Consider the following 17,206-nt stretch of genomic DNA (forward strand, 5'->3'; position numbering starts at 1 on the left):
CCGCACTCCTCCAAAGGTGGCAGAAAAAAAGATCTGAGGTGTCCAGAGCAGCAGATATACCTTAATATCCCTGGGTTTGACACTAAGCGGTACAAGAAGGAGAAGAACAGGCAACAAGACTTTTGTTAATCCTCTGGACCCTAAACCAACATTGTTACAAACAATGTCTTGCACCATTGTTCCTCCACCTCAGATAGGAAGTAAAGACTGTCCTCTTCAAGAAGCATCTTGTCCACAAGAAGTAACATCTCCCTCGTTCTGAGCACTGTATATAATCTGAAGAGTGACCCCTCCACCATCACATAATGGGGAGTAAATGCCCTTCCAGGAACACCTCTTGGAAAGTGCATGGAATGGGTAAAAGCTCAGTATAAATGCTCTCTCCGGGTTACTGACTAGGGTCCCACTGCTGTTTTTTGGTGCAAGAGTCAATTTCCTTCCATCAGCACCTAGAGGGGAACATCGTTTACGACGCGGTTTTTACACCGCAGTGCCTTTACCCCGTAGCTATTACAACGCAAGTCGTTACTACGACAAGCGCTGGATGGCGCTGTGGGATAAGGAATCTTGCCATTTTATATTCCAACACCTTCCCTACTATTACGGCGACTGGTGTTGTAATATAAAATTATAAGATTCCTAAATCCACGCCCTCCAACGCAAGTCGTTGTAACGACTTGCGTTGTAAGACTTGCGTGGTAAAGGCATGCGTTGTTACAACATGAGTTGTAACAACATACATCCGCACCTAGATCCCAGAGCCTAGTGAGGTCTTCCCTCATCCTCAAACAGGTGGAGTTACCACCTAGCACTCTGTTGAACACTCAAGCATATGCACACTGGGTTGGTGAATTGGGGCAATATATAGATGGGCGATCACAAAATTGCTTCCAGACCTGAGTTCTGGACAAGGTCACTGAGACTCGCTTGAATCCAAAAAATTGCCTGCCATGGAGGTGTGGCATTCTTTTAACAATGTGCACCATACATGTACCATATTTGTTCCTCATTGTTGTCTCCCTGCAGACAGTGTGCTCTTGAGGAGTGCGATAATATGGTCACTGACAAATCCTTTTGCCGACACAAATTTTAAGTGCCATGAATGGACATCCAGGTGCTACACAAGAAACACAAACGTATACATCAAAGCTAGCTCTAGATGAATCTGAACTATTTAAATGGCTCGAGGTGTTGTAATACATTGTTGTAGTATTATTTTGGGTGTTCTTTTTTCCTTTCTCAGGTGCTCCCTCGGATCCGGGCTCAGTGCTTGAGCTTCATGATGCCACCTTTTCATGGGTGCCTCCGGGCCTGGCCAGTGATAGTTTCCGTGAGTCCAATGAGGAGCAGGGGCGCAGGGGGGCCCTGGAAGCGGTCATCCAGCACCTGACAGTGAAAAAGGTGAGACACAGTGGCACCCAGGGTTTTACTCTTCACTCTTCAGTGTTTGAAGATGTGTAATGTTGGGCGGATTGATTCCAGTAGAGTTTGATCAGTTTTACTAGCAGGTACTGTTCTGCAGATCTCTTCTTTTAAAGTTGTGGTTGTCTACTAACCCAAATTCTAGTTCCCAGACCTGACTTCTCAGGTGTGTGTGCCCAGTGGGCGTCCCATACCCTTGGTGTCCTCACCGCTAAAATTCTAGACCACGACCAGCCTTTTCCATGACGTGGGCACCTGAAGTTTAATGTCCCCAGAGATCTGTGACAAGTAGAGACCCCAAGTGGGCTCTCCCACCTCCCAGTGAACAATCTCAGTGCATCAAATCCCTGACAACTGGCACCCGACAGCCAGTGTAACTTGACACGCGACTTCAGTTCTCCAGCTAATGCTTGTTAATGTTTTTAAGAGAATTAAGTTTGCTGCTTACTGTTTTGGATCTGTTTTGTGGGAAAATCTGCAGCACATGATCAGACACACTTGGGCCTATTCACAAAAGTATACTTACAAGTGACTAATATCTTTAAGTGTAAAATTACTCCTACACTTTTGAGTAAATTTACTACGTTTGGCTTTTCACCATTTATGCGTGTAAAGTTACTCAAAAGTGTAGACTTATTTCTTCCCACCCCATGAAATAGGGGATTGAATCAGGAAGAACATCAAATATGACCCTAAAGTTACTGCCTGTTGTGACTTTACAGCAGTTTTTAACGTCCCCCTCCCAGATCTCCGTAATCAGGGCAGAGATTTGGTAAAGTGGAGGGGAAAGTTTAAAACTTTATTAAACTTTAAAAAAATATAGGAAAGATATTTTTATATTAACTATTAATATTAAATTTATACATTTTAAATGTAGCGTAATATAATAAAATGTCACAGCATTAATAACTTCATTTTCAATTAAACATTTAAGTATTTTGATTATATGAAATTAGAATAGAATTGTTTTTTAACTCTAAAATAAGAAACAAAATTCCCACCTAAAATAAAAAATATATATTTTTATCATGTATCAGACAGTGTTGTATAGCATTAATTAAAAGTAATGTAATTGTTTTTAATATAAATCCACATTCCATTAAAATTTTAATTTAAAAAGGTTATTAAAACATTTAAAAATGATGCATATGTTTCATTTATAGATTTTTATTAAACATTAAAACTAATTTATTTCTATTTTTAAACAGTATAAACATTTTGATTTTTTTAACATTAGTTCCTGTGGGGTTTTATTTTAAGTAACTACCTTAGAAATTTTCTATGGAAGGTATTCCAGTACCAGTGGTTGGCTAAGTGTGGTACCGGGCTTACTCTAGGTCGTATCTGGAGTGAATTTATAACTGTTTTGGGTTGTTTTTGGCTGTAGTAACTAAGTAATGGTAGTTTTTGAATAGCAGTGAGCTTACTCTTTTGTGGGTGGGTGCATGTCCCTCCCTAAATTCCTCCTTAACCCTTTCTGAACCCCTTCGTATTCCCCCCTTAGCCCCACACCTTTCGTAGTAAGTATTCACCATTTTCCAGCCACTCCCCTGTGACCTTCCCGCGTTTACTACTAAACTGTGTGCTTACGTGTGCAGAGATCGCCAGAGTTGGAGCAGAGAACCCCACACATACAGATAGGAGAGATGGAGGCGTAGACCTCTGCAGGTGTAGTATGTTATTAGCACTACTACTATAATACTATTACACATACTAAAAATGTAGTTTGTGAATAGGCCCCATTGAGATTTCCCACTTTGCACATGTGGGGTAAGATAAAGGCAGATATATCATGGTAAATTCCCTACTTCGTGGAACTCTCTCTGACACCTCTTCCCACAGACTGACTAGAGAAAACAAATATTGTAGTAAGCTAAAGGAAATCTGATGTGAAGGTTTACTTTTGCCAGTGAAGTAACATGTTATACAAATCTAGCATCTGCAGCAAAAAGGCTTCAAAATAGTTTTTGGGTTGTAAGGTGTCCCCAAAAGGTGCTGCCACCTGTATATCTTAGGTACTCATTTCTACTTTAGCAGCCCTACAGAGGATGGTGCAATGCACCATCCTCTGTTGGACCGCCAAAGCCGTAGTGCTGCTGCCCGCCAGATTAGCAGTTAAATCAGTGTCCGGTGGCGGCGGTCTGTCAGGCTCATTGAAGAGCCTGACATGCAGACCTCTGCTCTCAGAGCACTGACTGCACCATCCTGCATGGTGTGTCATATAGGCCACACCAAGCAGGAAGGGTGGGTGTAAGTCCAGGGGCACTACATGTGCACCCCACCCCGCATACAACCCCAGGCCCAAATCTGGCAGGGGCCATGTTAGGGCCCGCTTTGTTGCCATTCTGCCATTCTTTTCATGGCGGGTTCACCGCAACGAGAAGGGCGGTGAAATGGCAACTCTGAATACGCTGGACAGTGTCGGTTGCGGCACCGCTGGCACATTATTGCTGCTAAAATACTGCCAGCCTAGTGGGATCCTTGATCCCGGCGGTGCCGACGGTCTTGTGGCAGTCCGACAGCCGCAGTCGTAATGCTGTGGGCGGTGCTGCAGTTTGACCGCCACCATGGGTATGGCGGACCTATGGACCGCCATACTCTAAAACAGGCCCTTAATCTATAATTCCATCTATTACCTATATCTAAATAAAGGTCTGTTTATTTAACAAGTGGTATCTCTGACGGAACATCACAGTTATTGAGTGTTTTTCCCATCACCTACAGGAAGCCCTGACTCCCTGGCTGCTCATCTCATGCCCCTGGAGAGTCAGGTGCTCACAGAAAAGAACTTGACTGTCTTGTTGTAGTGCAACTAAGTATGTGTGACCCTGAGACACCAGTGGCAAATGTCAGCAATAATTATAGACACTGCCCAGCAACCACTGATTACCCAGGACCCAAAGAACAATCCTTTCAATCTCAGTCTGTCTGTCACAATTCATCTGTCACTGTTATCTTTTTAGTTTGCTTGTCTGTCTCTGTGATAAGGTCGAGCTGGGTGAGTTCAGGACGAGACTGGAATATACGGGGTGCGACCTCTGTAGGTAAAACAGATTTCCAGTGCAGAGGTAATGCATATAAAAGGAAGTACTTGCAGGCTGGGAAGGAAGTGAGTACAGAGGCTGAGAATCGTTCAAGGCAGGGACAGGCTTTGATCAGGAAACTGAAGGACAGTAAAGGGAAACTACAAGATAGCACACGTTCTACAACAAATGGGAACAAGGGACACGACAGACAATCTATCATACATGATAGTTTGTTTGCTCCCTGGATAGTGATCTCTACATGAGGTGACAAGATCTTATACGAAAGCAAAGAGCAGATTAAACTCACAGAGTTCGGGGAGACACCCACCAGCTCCTGTCGAGAAGGAGCGGTGGGTGGTTCTCTATGCCAAAAGCACAAGCCTTGGAGTTTAACTGGCACCCTTAGAAGCAATGACGACCAACATTACAGTATAACCACAAGACAGGACACCAGGAAACAGAAGAAGTGGCATCAGAACAGAAACTGGGCTCAGGGAAAAACAAGATTGGAATCCACATCAGGAGTAGAGCTGGGGTACAGGTCCGATTCAGTACTGGAATACAAGGACTCAAGGCAAGGCGAACACAAACACAGAAACTGGGATCAAATAAGGTGGCGGGGATAAATGTCAGGTTCAGGGCTGGAAAACACAGATCATAAGGCAATGAGTTTACATGTAACAGGATAGATCAGGAACAGTACCGACAAGACTAGGAACAAAGACAATCCGAGAAATAAGGAGGCAGGAACACAAGAGCTAGAAACTATATCAAAAGGCAAACCAGGTATCACAAGAGCAATGACGCGACAGAGCATGAGGGGACTCAACAACCAAGCCGGTTGCAGGCCGCTGCACTGTGCACTCACAGGGCTCAAATAGATGGAGGCTCACAGGAGGAGCACAGGGGTAGGGAGAGAGCCAGGTGCAACGAATAAACCAGGTGCAAAGAATCCAGGAACCTCCAGTGAACAGAAGACTAAACTGGGACTTGCAAAAGGAATACCAGGGAACTCAGGAGACCCCAGCCAGGGAATGGGAATACCTGGATAGGAATGTGGATAGGAGCCAAGAAAGGAAAAGTCCAGAATGCAGATAGAGATTAGGTTGGAAAGTAATGAATTAGTATTTAGGAAGAAGCTGAAAACTTGCCTCTTTGCTGTGTGAAATGGCTCTCTCTATCCTTTTCTGCTGCTGCTGTCTTTTTTCTATAGCGCGGGGACATGCCGGGAGGTGTTACCATGCGCTCTACAAACTCCTTTAAACTAAACTAAACTAAACTAAAAGTGTCAGAATGCCTATAGGATCCAGGAACCAAGCTAGTAAACAGGGAAACACTACTAGGGCGTGGTCTAGGAATGGGGCTGAAGACAGAGAGAACTACAAGGACCATAATGCATCATGAAAGTGCAACAGAAACCTGGACTGAAAGGTGAATTGAAACGGTAACCAGTGCAAGGTGGCCAGAGCAGCAGAGACATGGGGCCCGATTCACAAAAGTAATCTGCCACAAAATCCTAACTTTAGTTTAACTTAAGACCAAAACTTAAGTTTAACTGAGACAAAATCCTAACTTTACTACTCCTAAATGGCCTTTGTGAATGCCGAAAGTCGTAAAGTTAGGATTTTGTCTCAGATTACTTTTGTGAATCCGGCCCATGGTTTCTTAATTAATGTACCTTAATCTAACCTAGCAGCTACATTTTATACCATATTTATTGTGGAGTAGTGTGGCTCACTGGTTAGAGGCAGCAGACCCGAGAGCAGAAGTCGGCCCGGGACCAGGGTTCAATTCCCGACGCGGCAGGGTTGTGGACCTGGGTCAGCGGACTCGATAATTCTCGCTTCGGTGCTTATTCTAATCAGGGGTTCCACTCGGCAACTCTGGGCATTAGCTTGCCTAATCTCCACAATGGCCCCATCAATTCCGGGGATGCCTGGCTCCACCTTGGGGACTCCCAGCAGGGACCATCCCACAGGGAAAGCCAGGACGGGTTCCCCAGAGTTATACAGCGCCAGGAAACCTATGGACGGGTAGCAGTGCGCTTTACAAGCTCAAATACATTTACATTTACATTTACCAACTGAAACTGACGACACAAACACAAGGTATACCCTAGATACACTCACTTGTAACAATCCAGCTTTACTGAAATGAAAGCTTTTAAAAGTTGCCCTTTATGAGAAATGCATTTTAATGCGTAGAGCTGGAAGAAAACAGAAACTGACCACTGTGTTGATTTGGTCAGTCATGGACAATGGTGAGTCAATTTCTGCAATTAGAGTTTTCACATAGGTAACAGGAGAATGCTTTGAACACAGAGAGGGAAGCCACAAGGCAAATCATAGAAGGGAGACTGACATTGGAAAAGCACTCATGTAAGATGGAAACCGTGCTAGCGACATCACTGGAGAGTTTCAAAATAATTTGTGTGCCATCTGCTCAAATAAAAAGTGCAAAGCCGAATGATTGGATTGGATGTGAAAGAGGGGCGAGGAGCCAACTTAGAGCTTTGAGGAACTCTTCAGGTGACTGTTCTGACCATGGAGGCAAAAGTGGGAAGAGACAGTTGATGGGTTCCGTCTGCTAAGCTGTCAGAAAACCAAGGCAGCACCATATCCTGAACACCCAAGTCTAGCAAGCAAGATTTGGTGGTTAACAGTAGCAGATGCTACTGAGACATCCAGTAATCCAGTAGGATCAAGGTAGCTTAAATGAAGAACAATGTCGGCACTCATCAGAAGAGTTCAAAAGTTTATTAATATGCACAGGAAAGGCTATATATATATATATATATATATATATATATAATCATACTAAAGACAGAACAAAAACCCACTTGCAATGGATGTAAAAGCTGATTAGCCTCCATATTATGATTCAGCGGAAGAGAAACCACACTTTCTAAAAGTTTAACCAATTAGCAAGGAAGTAGGATGCTGGGGCTATAGTTTGCCAAGTTATCAGGGTCCAATTAAGGGCTTCATTAAAAGATGAGTCACACGGGCAAACTTCAGAATCTTTCGGGTACAGCCAGAGGAGACTGAAGCATTGAGATTAACTCCAGGTGGGGTTGCTCCGCTAACACAGAAGATCCCTATGAATCCTGGGGGAAAGAATAGCCACAGATGAGCCCGATGGTTTACTATGAACCAAGGAAACAAGGAAACAACGTCCTCTGAGCCAGAGAGCAGAACTGGGATAAACATTTTGTGTTGCTAACCCCTTCCGTGCGGCCGCGATTCCCCCCGTGTCCGGCAGCCGCACGAACAGGGCGGATCCGTGATGAACCCCAGCCGTCATCAGCACACGAGCACCGTGGAGCGTGACGGCTGGGGTTCGTCACCAGCATGGAAGGGGTTAAGGAAGGCAGAGGATGGGGAGAACACAACGTGATGATTGGCTAAACTGGAGGGGATTTTAGAGATTTTTCCTGTTGAAGAAATCTGTTACAAGATTACATTTGTGATTAGAGAGCAAGGGATCAGCCTGTTTGGGAGGATCCCTTAATTCCCTAATGGATGAAAAAAATGTCAGGTGCCATACTGGGGGACACTGAACAATACGGTACCTGAATGGCGAGTAGGATGGTAGAAAGCACGAGTGGTAATGGGATAGAGGAGCAGAAATAACAGAAAACAAAGGTGGAAAGGAATCAGAAATTATGGCAGGAGGGTGGACTGTAACGAATAAAGGCCTGACAGAGCTCAAAATCATGGTACACTGTTGAATAAGGATACATTTACAAGTAAAATAGTGCAGTTAAAATGGTATAACCAAGAGCAGATGGGGTTACCTCCTTGTCAGCTACAATTATTTTACGGTATGGGGCCTTGAAACCAACGTTCTACCCAAGGTTATGGGGATCTTCAAGCATTCTTAACTGCATCTGGAAGACCTTTAGTGTACTGTTGTCTTTTTACTCCCAGTGAGTCAGTGTGGCAGACATATAGGGGCCTATTCACAAAGGCAAAATTACATGTGAACAAACCAACATGTGTAAATCTATTATTACACTTTGTATTAAATGTACTACTTTTGGCTATTCACCATTTTTGTGTGTAAATTTTACTACAAAGTGTAGACTTGATGTTTTTCCACCACTGGGGCAGATATGTATGTTAAATATTAAAGTAGAACAAAATAAAAAACCTAATGCACTTAATTTCAAATAAGTAAATAATGTAAATATATAAAATATTTTTTTAAGTTTTTTATTTAAAAACATCTTGTTTAAAGTAAAATATGTGTTTATTTGCTATTTATCAAAACTTTTAGAAGTTTATGTGTAAAGTTGATTTTATGTTATTCTGTAATTTTTATAAGAATCTTAGATGTTTTTATTTGAAGCCTCTCTTTCCCACCCATAATATCAGGTCACATAAAGTAGCGATGACATTTTTGGTGACATTGGGTGATCCCTTGACTTGTTAGAGAGTTGCCCTGTTTATCCTGAAAGCAATAAATATGAGAAAAACTATGAGTATCTAGCAGAAAGGAAATGACACGATTCTATGGGACTTCAGAATATAAGTATAAGATTTTTTATGTGTAATTTTTAAGGGTTTGATTCACTGGTGATGTATTAATATGAATTTGGATGTTATGGTTTTAATATAAGAAAAGAGATGATTTTACCAATTGATTGTACTTATATATCAAAACGTTTCTTCTTAATATGATTGTACTTTTATGACTATCTTCTGATAGACGAATAAAGATTAAACCGATATAATTCGCTTTAAAATACAATAAAGTTTTCAAAAACAAGTTATTAAAATATGTTGTCCTAAAATAATATTTATTTTTTATATATATATATATATATATAATTTTTAGAATTAAATTTATATTTATTAATAAAACGTTGAAATACATTTATTTATTTTAACATTATTTCCTATGGAATTATGGTTTAAGTTCCTGCCTCCATTATTTTCTATGGGAGGGTGTTTGCAGTACCAGTGTGTAGCCCTGTGTGGTGCTGGACTTACTACAGCTCTGAGCTGGAGGACATTTACTACCTTTCTGGCTCAAGCCATCAAACTTTAGGGGCCCATATTTTTTGACCACGGATCAAAATTCCATAGAGAGTTATTGCTTATCCACCCTAGTCAGCTGTGAGCTTTGGGGCTCCTCTGGCATCAGAATAAACGTCAGACACGTTATAGTTCTTTTCATACTCTGCTTTATTGCTCAAGAAAATAGTCATATATAGGAGCGAATGACAGAAGATTCCAGGTTCTCATTAGGGCACTTTGTATGTCTCCAGTTGTTTGCCGGGTCCAACGTCCGCCAGTTTCCCTCGGTACAATAAACGTAAAGGGCAGGCAAGTAACCAACCTGAACCATGCACCACTTGGGTTGTAGTGAGGAATTGGCTCTGACAAAACCTTAAGCCCAGAATCACATTAAACAGTGCTCAAAACAAACAAAAAGAAGCTCAATGCATGTGATATCGACATGACACGCTCTTCGGGGGAATACACTTAAGTGCAAAATCTTTTATCAAACAGAGTTGGCGGCTAGGATGCCCTCCGCCCAGTTACAGCGAGAACCCCTATATGGGGGTTTGCCTTCTAGATTGGCACGCTCTCTCCACGCTCTAATGCATTTATGAATCTGGGAGAGCCACACTCCTCCAGGAGTGTGGCTTCATGTGTGCCCAACCGGTGGCGTCTCTCTAGTGCTTAATTTGAGCCGGTGCTTTCCGGTGCTCAGCACTGGCACCTAATCCTCAGCACTGGTGCTTATAGCACCAATTAAGGACACACTCAGTTGTGAGGCACGTGATTTTCCCAGAATCACAGGATGTTGAGCCACACAGAGACTCAAACCTGGTTCCCCAGCTCTGAAATCAGCAGCTCTAGCCATTAGGTCAAGTCCTCTCCAGAATAATAAGTGCCGGGGCTCTAGTCAGGAGGCAATTTGCACCAGCACATTTCCCCTGTTAGCGCTCCCTTCTGAGGAGAGCCCCAGCACTTTTTATTTTACAAATTAACCACTGCATCTCTACTCTTCAGCGGAGGGACTTCTTACTTCGACAGACTCCTTTGGCATGTCCGCGTCGACGAGGAAGACATGACCGGTCTCGGTACTGGATCTGCAGCCTCTTGCCGCTCCTACTACTCGATGATGGTCTTTATGACCTCCTCTTGAAGCATCCAGGCTCCTGCTTCTAGGAGTTTGAAGACGCTGACCTTTTCCTCCCTCATCGGTTTTTACTTCCTGCTTGTCCTCGACTCACCCGATGGCCATAACTCCTGCCCAAAGGCGAAGGCATTTTTAAGGGGACCAGGTTCATATCATACAGTGTTTGGCAGCATAGTATACACAGTGGGAGTTCCTTCAGTCTGGGGGGGAGGGGGGAGGACCAAGGCATAACCCCCGTTAAGTCCTTGATACCCTGACATCAGCCTTAACTGGAATTGGGTGGGGCCGCAGGGCAGAAACTCTACATTCTTGAAGAATGTTCCTCAGAATTGGAGGATCCTCTAGATGTTCAAAAGGTGTAACCTCTCTGATTGGCCATGCCTGGTCACCAGAGCAGAATACATATTAGTTTCCCTGGAAAATACTGGTTTCAAATATTCGACTAGTCACGGAGGAGATCGGGTGCACCAGCAGACTTTGTAGATCCAGGAGTGGAATCCTGGCTTAGTTGTCATTCTCTGCTTCTGGTCTGGGCCTAAATCCCAGAGTTGTCTTGATGCTGGACCACTGACATGCAGCTGTCAAGAGGAATGACCTGAGCCATATAGAAGAGCCAGCGCCCAGCTGACTGGAAGGACTAGCCCAGGCCAGCTGGATGAAGCACTGAAGCATACAAAAAGTGATGGGTGGAATGCTTGAATTATTCACAGCCACTATTGATGGGTGGGATGCTTGAATTAATCTCAGCCACTAGTGATGGGTGGGATGCTTGAATTAATCTCAGCCACTAGTGATGGGTGGGATGCTTGAATTAATCTCAGCCACTAGTGATGGGTGGGATGCTTGAATTAATCTCAGCCACTAGTGATGGGTGGGAAGCTTGAATTCATCTCAGCCACTGGTGATGGGTGGGATACTTGAATTCATCTCAGCCACTAGTGATGGGTGAGATGCTTGAATTCGTCTCATCCACTAGTGATGGGTGAGATGCTTGAATTAATCTCAGCCACTAGTGATGGGTGAGAAGCTTGAATTAATCTCAGCCACTAGTGATGGGTGAGATGCTTGAATTCATCTCAGCCACTAGTGATGGGTGGAATGCTTGAATTAATCTCAGCCACTAGTGATGGGTGAGAAGCTTGAATTAATCTCAGCCACTAGTGATGGGTGAGATGCTTGAATTCATCTCAGCCACTAGTGATGGGTGAGATGCTTGAATTAATCTCAGCCACTAGTGATGGGTGAGATGCTTGAATTCATCTCAGCCACTAGTGATGGGTGGAATGCTTGAATTCATCTCAGCCACTAGTGATGGGTGGGATGCTTAAATCCATCTCATCTCAGCCACTACTGATGGGTGGGATGCTTGAATTCATCTCATCTCAGCCACTAGTGATAGGTGGGATGCTTGAATTCATCTCAGCCATTAGTGATGGGTGGAATGCTTGAATCTATCTCATCTCAGCCACTAGTGATGGATGGGATGCTTGAATCCATCTAATCTCAGCCACTACTGATGGGTGGGATGCTTGAATTCATCTCAGCCATTAGTGATGGGTGGGATGCTTGAATTCATCTCAGCCACTAGTGATGGGTGGGATGCTTGAATCCATCTCATCTCAGCCACTACTGATGGGTGGGATGCTTGAATCCATCTCATCTCAGCCACTAGTGATGGCTGGGATGCTTGAATTCATCTCAGCCATTAGTGATGGGTGGGATGCTTGAATCCATCTCATCTCAGCGATTAGTGATGGCTGGGATGCTTGAATTCATCCCATCTCAGCCACTAGTGATGGGTGGGATGCTTGAATTCATCTCATCTCAGCCATTAGTGATGGGTGGGATGCTTGAATTCATCTCAGCCACTAGTGATGGGTGGGATGCTTGAATTCATCTCAGCCACTAGTGATGGGTGGGATGCTTGAATCCATCTCATCTCAGCCACTACTGATGGGTGGGATGCTTGAATTCATCTCAGCCATTAGTGATGGATAGGATGCTTGAATTCATCTCAGCCATTAGTGATGGGTGGGATGCTTGAATCCATCTCATCTCAGCCACTACTGATGGGTGGGATGCTTGAATTAATCTCAGCCATTAGTGATGGATAGGATGCTTGAATTCATCCCAGCCATTAGGGATGGGTGGGATGCTTGAATTCATCTCATCTCAGACACTAGTGATAGGTGGGATGCTTGAATTAATCTCAGCCACTAGTGATGGGTGGAATGCTTGAATTCATCTCAGCCACTAGTGATGGGGGGAATGCTTGAATCCATCTCATCTCAGCCACTACTGATGGGTGGGATGCTTGAATCCATCTCATCTCAGCCACTACTGATGGGTGGGATGCTTGAATCCATCTCATCTCAGCCACTAGTGATGGCTGGGATGCTTGAATTCATCTCAGCCATTAGTGATGGCTGGGATGCTTGAATCCATCTCATCTCAGCCACTAGTGATGGCTGGGATGCTTGAATTCATCTCATCTCAGCCACTAGTGATGGGTTGGATGCTTGAATTCATCTCATCTCAGCCATTAGTGATGGGTGGGATGCTTGAATTCATCTCATCTCAGCAACTAGTGATGGGTGGAATGCTTGAATTAATCTGTCACTAGTGATGGGTGGGATGCTTGAATCCATCTCATCTCAGCCACTACTGATGGGTGGGATGCTTGAATCCATCTCATCTCAGCCACTAGTGATGGCTGGGATGCTTGAATTTATCTCATCTCAGCCACTAGTGATGGGTGGGATGCTTGAATTCAATCTCATCTCAGCCATTAGTGATGGGTGGGATGCTTGAATTCATCTCAGCCACTAGTGATGGGTGGAATGCTTGAATTCATCTCATCTCAGCCACTAGTGATGGGTGGGATGTTTGAATTCATCTCATCTCAGCCACTAGTGATGGGTGGGATGCTTGAATTAATCTCAGTCACTAGTGATGGGTGGGATGCTTGAATTCATCTCAGCCACTAGTGATTACTCGGTCTGCATCCCATTCCATCATTCTTTTACCCATCATGCCACCTAAGTTGGACCCATCCAAATGCAAATTAATCTCGACCCTTTTCCAGTAGGACCAGTCCAGCTCGAACTGCCAGGCCAGGTCCTTCCTGAACCGGAACACAAGCAATCCAGGAGCGGTTTTGCCCATTTTAGGACTCATCCACCGAGTATTTCTCGGTTCCAGTGGCACAGTGTACATGGGAAGCTGAAATGTGTGTTTTATGTGAGACTGTGGCAGTGACTCATGTTCCAAATTATTCCCTCACATATCTGTCCCTTTTAATGTGCAGGAACTGCTCCCCATTACATTCTTGTTTCTTAGGCGTGAAGCCAGGCACATCCATCTGGCCCGTCACTGTACTTGCAAATTAGCTACTTGCTCCTTTTCAGGGCCTTTGATCTCCCTTTCCTGCTCTCCTTCCCTATCAGTAGCACAGCTGGTGCAGTAGCATTGCAGCTCAACGGTGTGGGGTGTCCCTACACGGTCCCATTTAGAAATGTTCTTATCTTCTGAAACTAGGGAGAAGAGGTTCAATTTCCTTGTTGGTATTATGGTCAATGACTCAGCAGCTACTTCACTTCCTATCATGACCAGGTGCAGTAGCAGGCTGCCGGCTGCAATCCGTGTGTGTGCTTGCTATACTCTGCAGAGATGCTGATTCTGATGACTCCAGCAGATCAAATCCACCAGAGATGCTTGGCATGGGTGTGTTTCCTTATCATAAACCACACTAAAGACTGCAGATCTCTTGAAGGGATCAGGGGGCATTCTACCATAATGGGGCATCGACTGAAAAGCTTTTGAATCAGGCAACTATTTATCATTGCTCTAAGCCCTGCCCATATCACTGGGCAGGGCTTAGAGCACTGTGTTTCTCTCTCTACAATTGCACCATTCTCTTTGCTTTTGTTGAATGCCCTCTCACTTATTGCTTTTTCCTGCCTTCAGGGTTCCCTGGTTGGGGTTGTTGGAAAAGTCGGCTGTGGGAAGAGCTCTCTGCTTGCGGCAATCACAGGAGAGTTGAACAGGTAACATTATCAGTGCCTTATCCTTATCCCTGTGAAGAACAAAGCCTTCCACGTCCCTCGTCCTCTCCTCTCAGCTAGGGCCATGAAAACAATTTGCAGCAGGAAAGGGAAACTCCTCTGAAGGAGAGTACATCTCAACACTGAAAAATGAAACAATTCAGTCCAGAAACCATGGATCTAGCTACTAATAGAACAGCCAACATCTTTCTTGTGGCAGCAAGCAATATTCTACTGGGATCTGGAAATTGGCGGTCCATCCTAATAATAATTCTGCTAGAATGATATTTTGTATTCCGCTAGAAGAGTATAGCCCCCCAGCCTCCAGTTTTACACCCAGCCCCTCATGTGAAGGTTCTGACTCTCTCAGGTTCTCTATTTCCTTCTTGATTTCATTTATTGTGAACAAGAATGTTTGCATCTTTATCAATTACACATCACCATTCAGTGGCGGAGCACAAGGGCTTGTTTACGGTTCATGACTACAGCATGAACCACGCCCATCCATTGTATGTTGGAAACGAGCTATTTGTGTGTTCCCAGTCTCATGATATTTACTGTGAGTGCTTTGTGCAGGTGCACACCTTTTGTACTCTACTCGCTTATCTGCATCCTTGGATCCTCATAAGTTTTGCCACATGGGCAGAAATTGGGAAACCAGAGACAGAAATCACTTCATTCTGTACATCCCTAACACCAAAGAAGCCAAGACAACACAACTATGCTGTGAACCTCTGTTCCGGGTCACATAAGGCTAACTCCCAACATTCTCCCTTTAAGGAAAGACATAATACAAATCTATCCAGGCCACACTTCTGTGACTGAACTCACTTTTCACCACTTCAATGCTCTTTTGTTTGTAACTGTTCTCAGTACTCTTGTTACTTGTAAAGAACTCTGTTGCCTGGTGTCTAGGTCCATGCTTTTTGAAATCCATTAAATAACTAGATTATTTTATGGGTACTATCGTATCCGAATAAAGTTGAACTGACTGACTGACTGACAACTCAATTATTTCCAAGGACCCAACCCTTCCTTTTGGATAGGGCTATCCATATCCATACTAATATTATAAAGAGAGAGCCCAAACCTTTGAGGCGGGTAATCTCAGGAACCACAGCACCAATCACAACACCCAATACAGCGTTGGAAAGGGCAGTTGCAGCAGAAGGACATAGGCTATGCAGATGGCCACCATATATATATATTTTTTGCAGAGTTTTATATAGCGCAAACTTGACCCAAACTGAATCAGGTATCAGAGCGCTTTACATAGCACCAGTTACATTACATGAGGACACACATTAATTTTTGTTAGGCCCGGGGAGATTAAGTGGTTTGCCCAGAATCACAGGATGTTTGGCGTTGTTACCAAGATTCGAACCCAGATCCCCAGGTCCGAGGTCGAGCGCCTTAGCCGTTAGGCCAACTCCTCTATACATTTAAAAGGTAAAAGAACCGTGCCAGCAAAGTAGTCCTTGTGGGCGTGTCTGCGTTGTGCTGTGGGCGTGGGCTGGGGGCGTGACTAACGCTGGGGGCGTGTGGTACGGCCATTACATCGTGGGCTGTGGGCGTGTGCTGGGGGCGTGACAAACGCTGGGGGCGTGACAAACACTGGGGGCGTGTGTCCGCCCTTCATGCCATGTAAGTCGTACATACAAGCGTCAATTACGTTGCTGCGCAGCATCAAGGGGCACGCTGGGGGCGTGACACGCTGGGGCGTGACATGCTGGGGCCATGAGAAACGCTGGGGGCGTGTGTCCGGCCTTCATGCCATGTGAACGCAATTGTGCCGCATCAAGGGGCACGCTGGGGGCGTGAGAAACGCTGGGGGCGTGTGCTACGTTCCGCCCTTCATGCCATGTGGGTCGTACATTAATCAGAAGATCGTCTGCTGTGGCCGTGTGCTGGGGGCGTGACAAACGCGTTCACCTGGAGGCCTGGTAAGTTACGTTACTGCAGCCTCTCCTGCGCGCTGTTACTGAACTCTCTCATTCAACGAAATTACACACGCCTGGGCTCTAGCCGGGCTCAGGCGGCGGATCAGTACACTAATTACACGTGCCTGATAACATCAACCAGGGCTGCAGCTGGGCCTCAAGCGGGGGAACACTCACCTGCTAACATCAAACAGGCCTGCATCTGGGCCTCAAGCGGGGGAACACGCAAATGAGCGTGTCTGCGGGGACAATTACTGCAGCCTCTCCTACTCGCTGTCACTCAACTCTCTCATTAAACGGATTTACCCGCGGCTGATAACTCTCTCATTCAACGACATTACACGCGCCTGCTAACATCAACCAGGGCTGTAGCCGGGCTCAGGCGGCGGATCACTACACCAATTACATGCGCCTGCTAACATCAACCAGGGCTGCAGCTGGGCCTTCTCCGTCCCTATTCTAATGAAACAAAACATTTTGTCTACAGCGAGATTTTAAAATAAATTGCCCTTGCCAAATACACACATTCTATTTCATACCCGGACACGTCGGGACGGGCTGCTAGTATAAGCATAAAGTAAAGTAACCCAAGTGCTCTGGACTGGCATTTTCATTAAGGCAT

The 17,206-nt window shown here is 44.7% G+C and overlaps 1 protein-coding gene across 2 annotated transcripts in view; it reads left to right on the top strand.

Annotated features, from left to right (window-relative positions):
• Positions 1-17,206, top strand: part of ABCC10 (ATP binding cassette subfamily C member 10) — a 255,940-nt gene that overhangs the window by 125,475 nt on the left and 113,259 nt on the right. For both annotated transcript variants that reach the window (XM_078647432.1, XM_078647433.1), the window contains exons 6-7: positions 1,244-1,401; positions 14,568-14,647. In XM_078647432.1, the coding sequence (XP_078503558.1) occupies positions 1,244-1,401; positions 14,568-14,647 (238 nt within the window). The remainder of the gene's footprint in view (positions 1-1,243; positions 1,402-14,567; positions 14,648-17,206) is intronic.

The sequence above is a fragment of the Lissotriton helveticus genome, chromosome 6, assembly GCF_964261635.1.
Source record: "Lissotriton helveticus chromosome 6, aLisHel1.1, whole genome shotgun sequence".
Classification (NCBI taxonomy): Eukaryota; Metazoa; Chordata; class Amphibia; order Caudata; family Salamandridae; genus Lissotriton; species Lissotriton helveticus.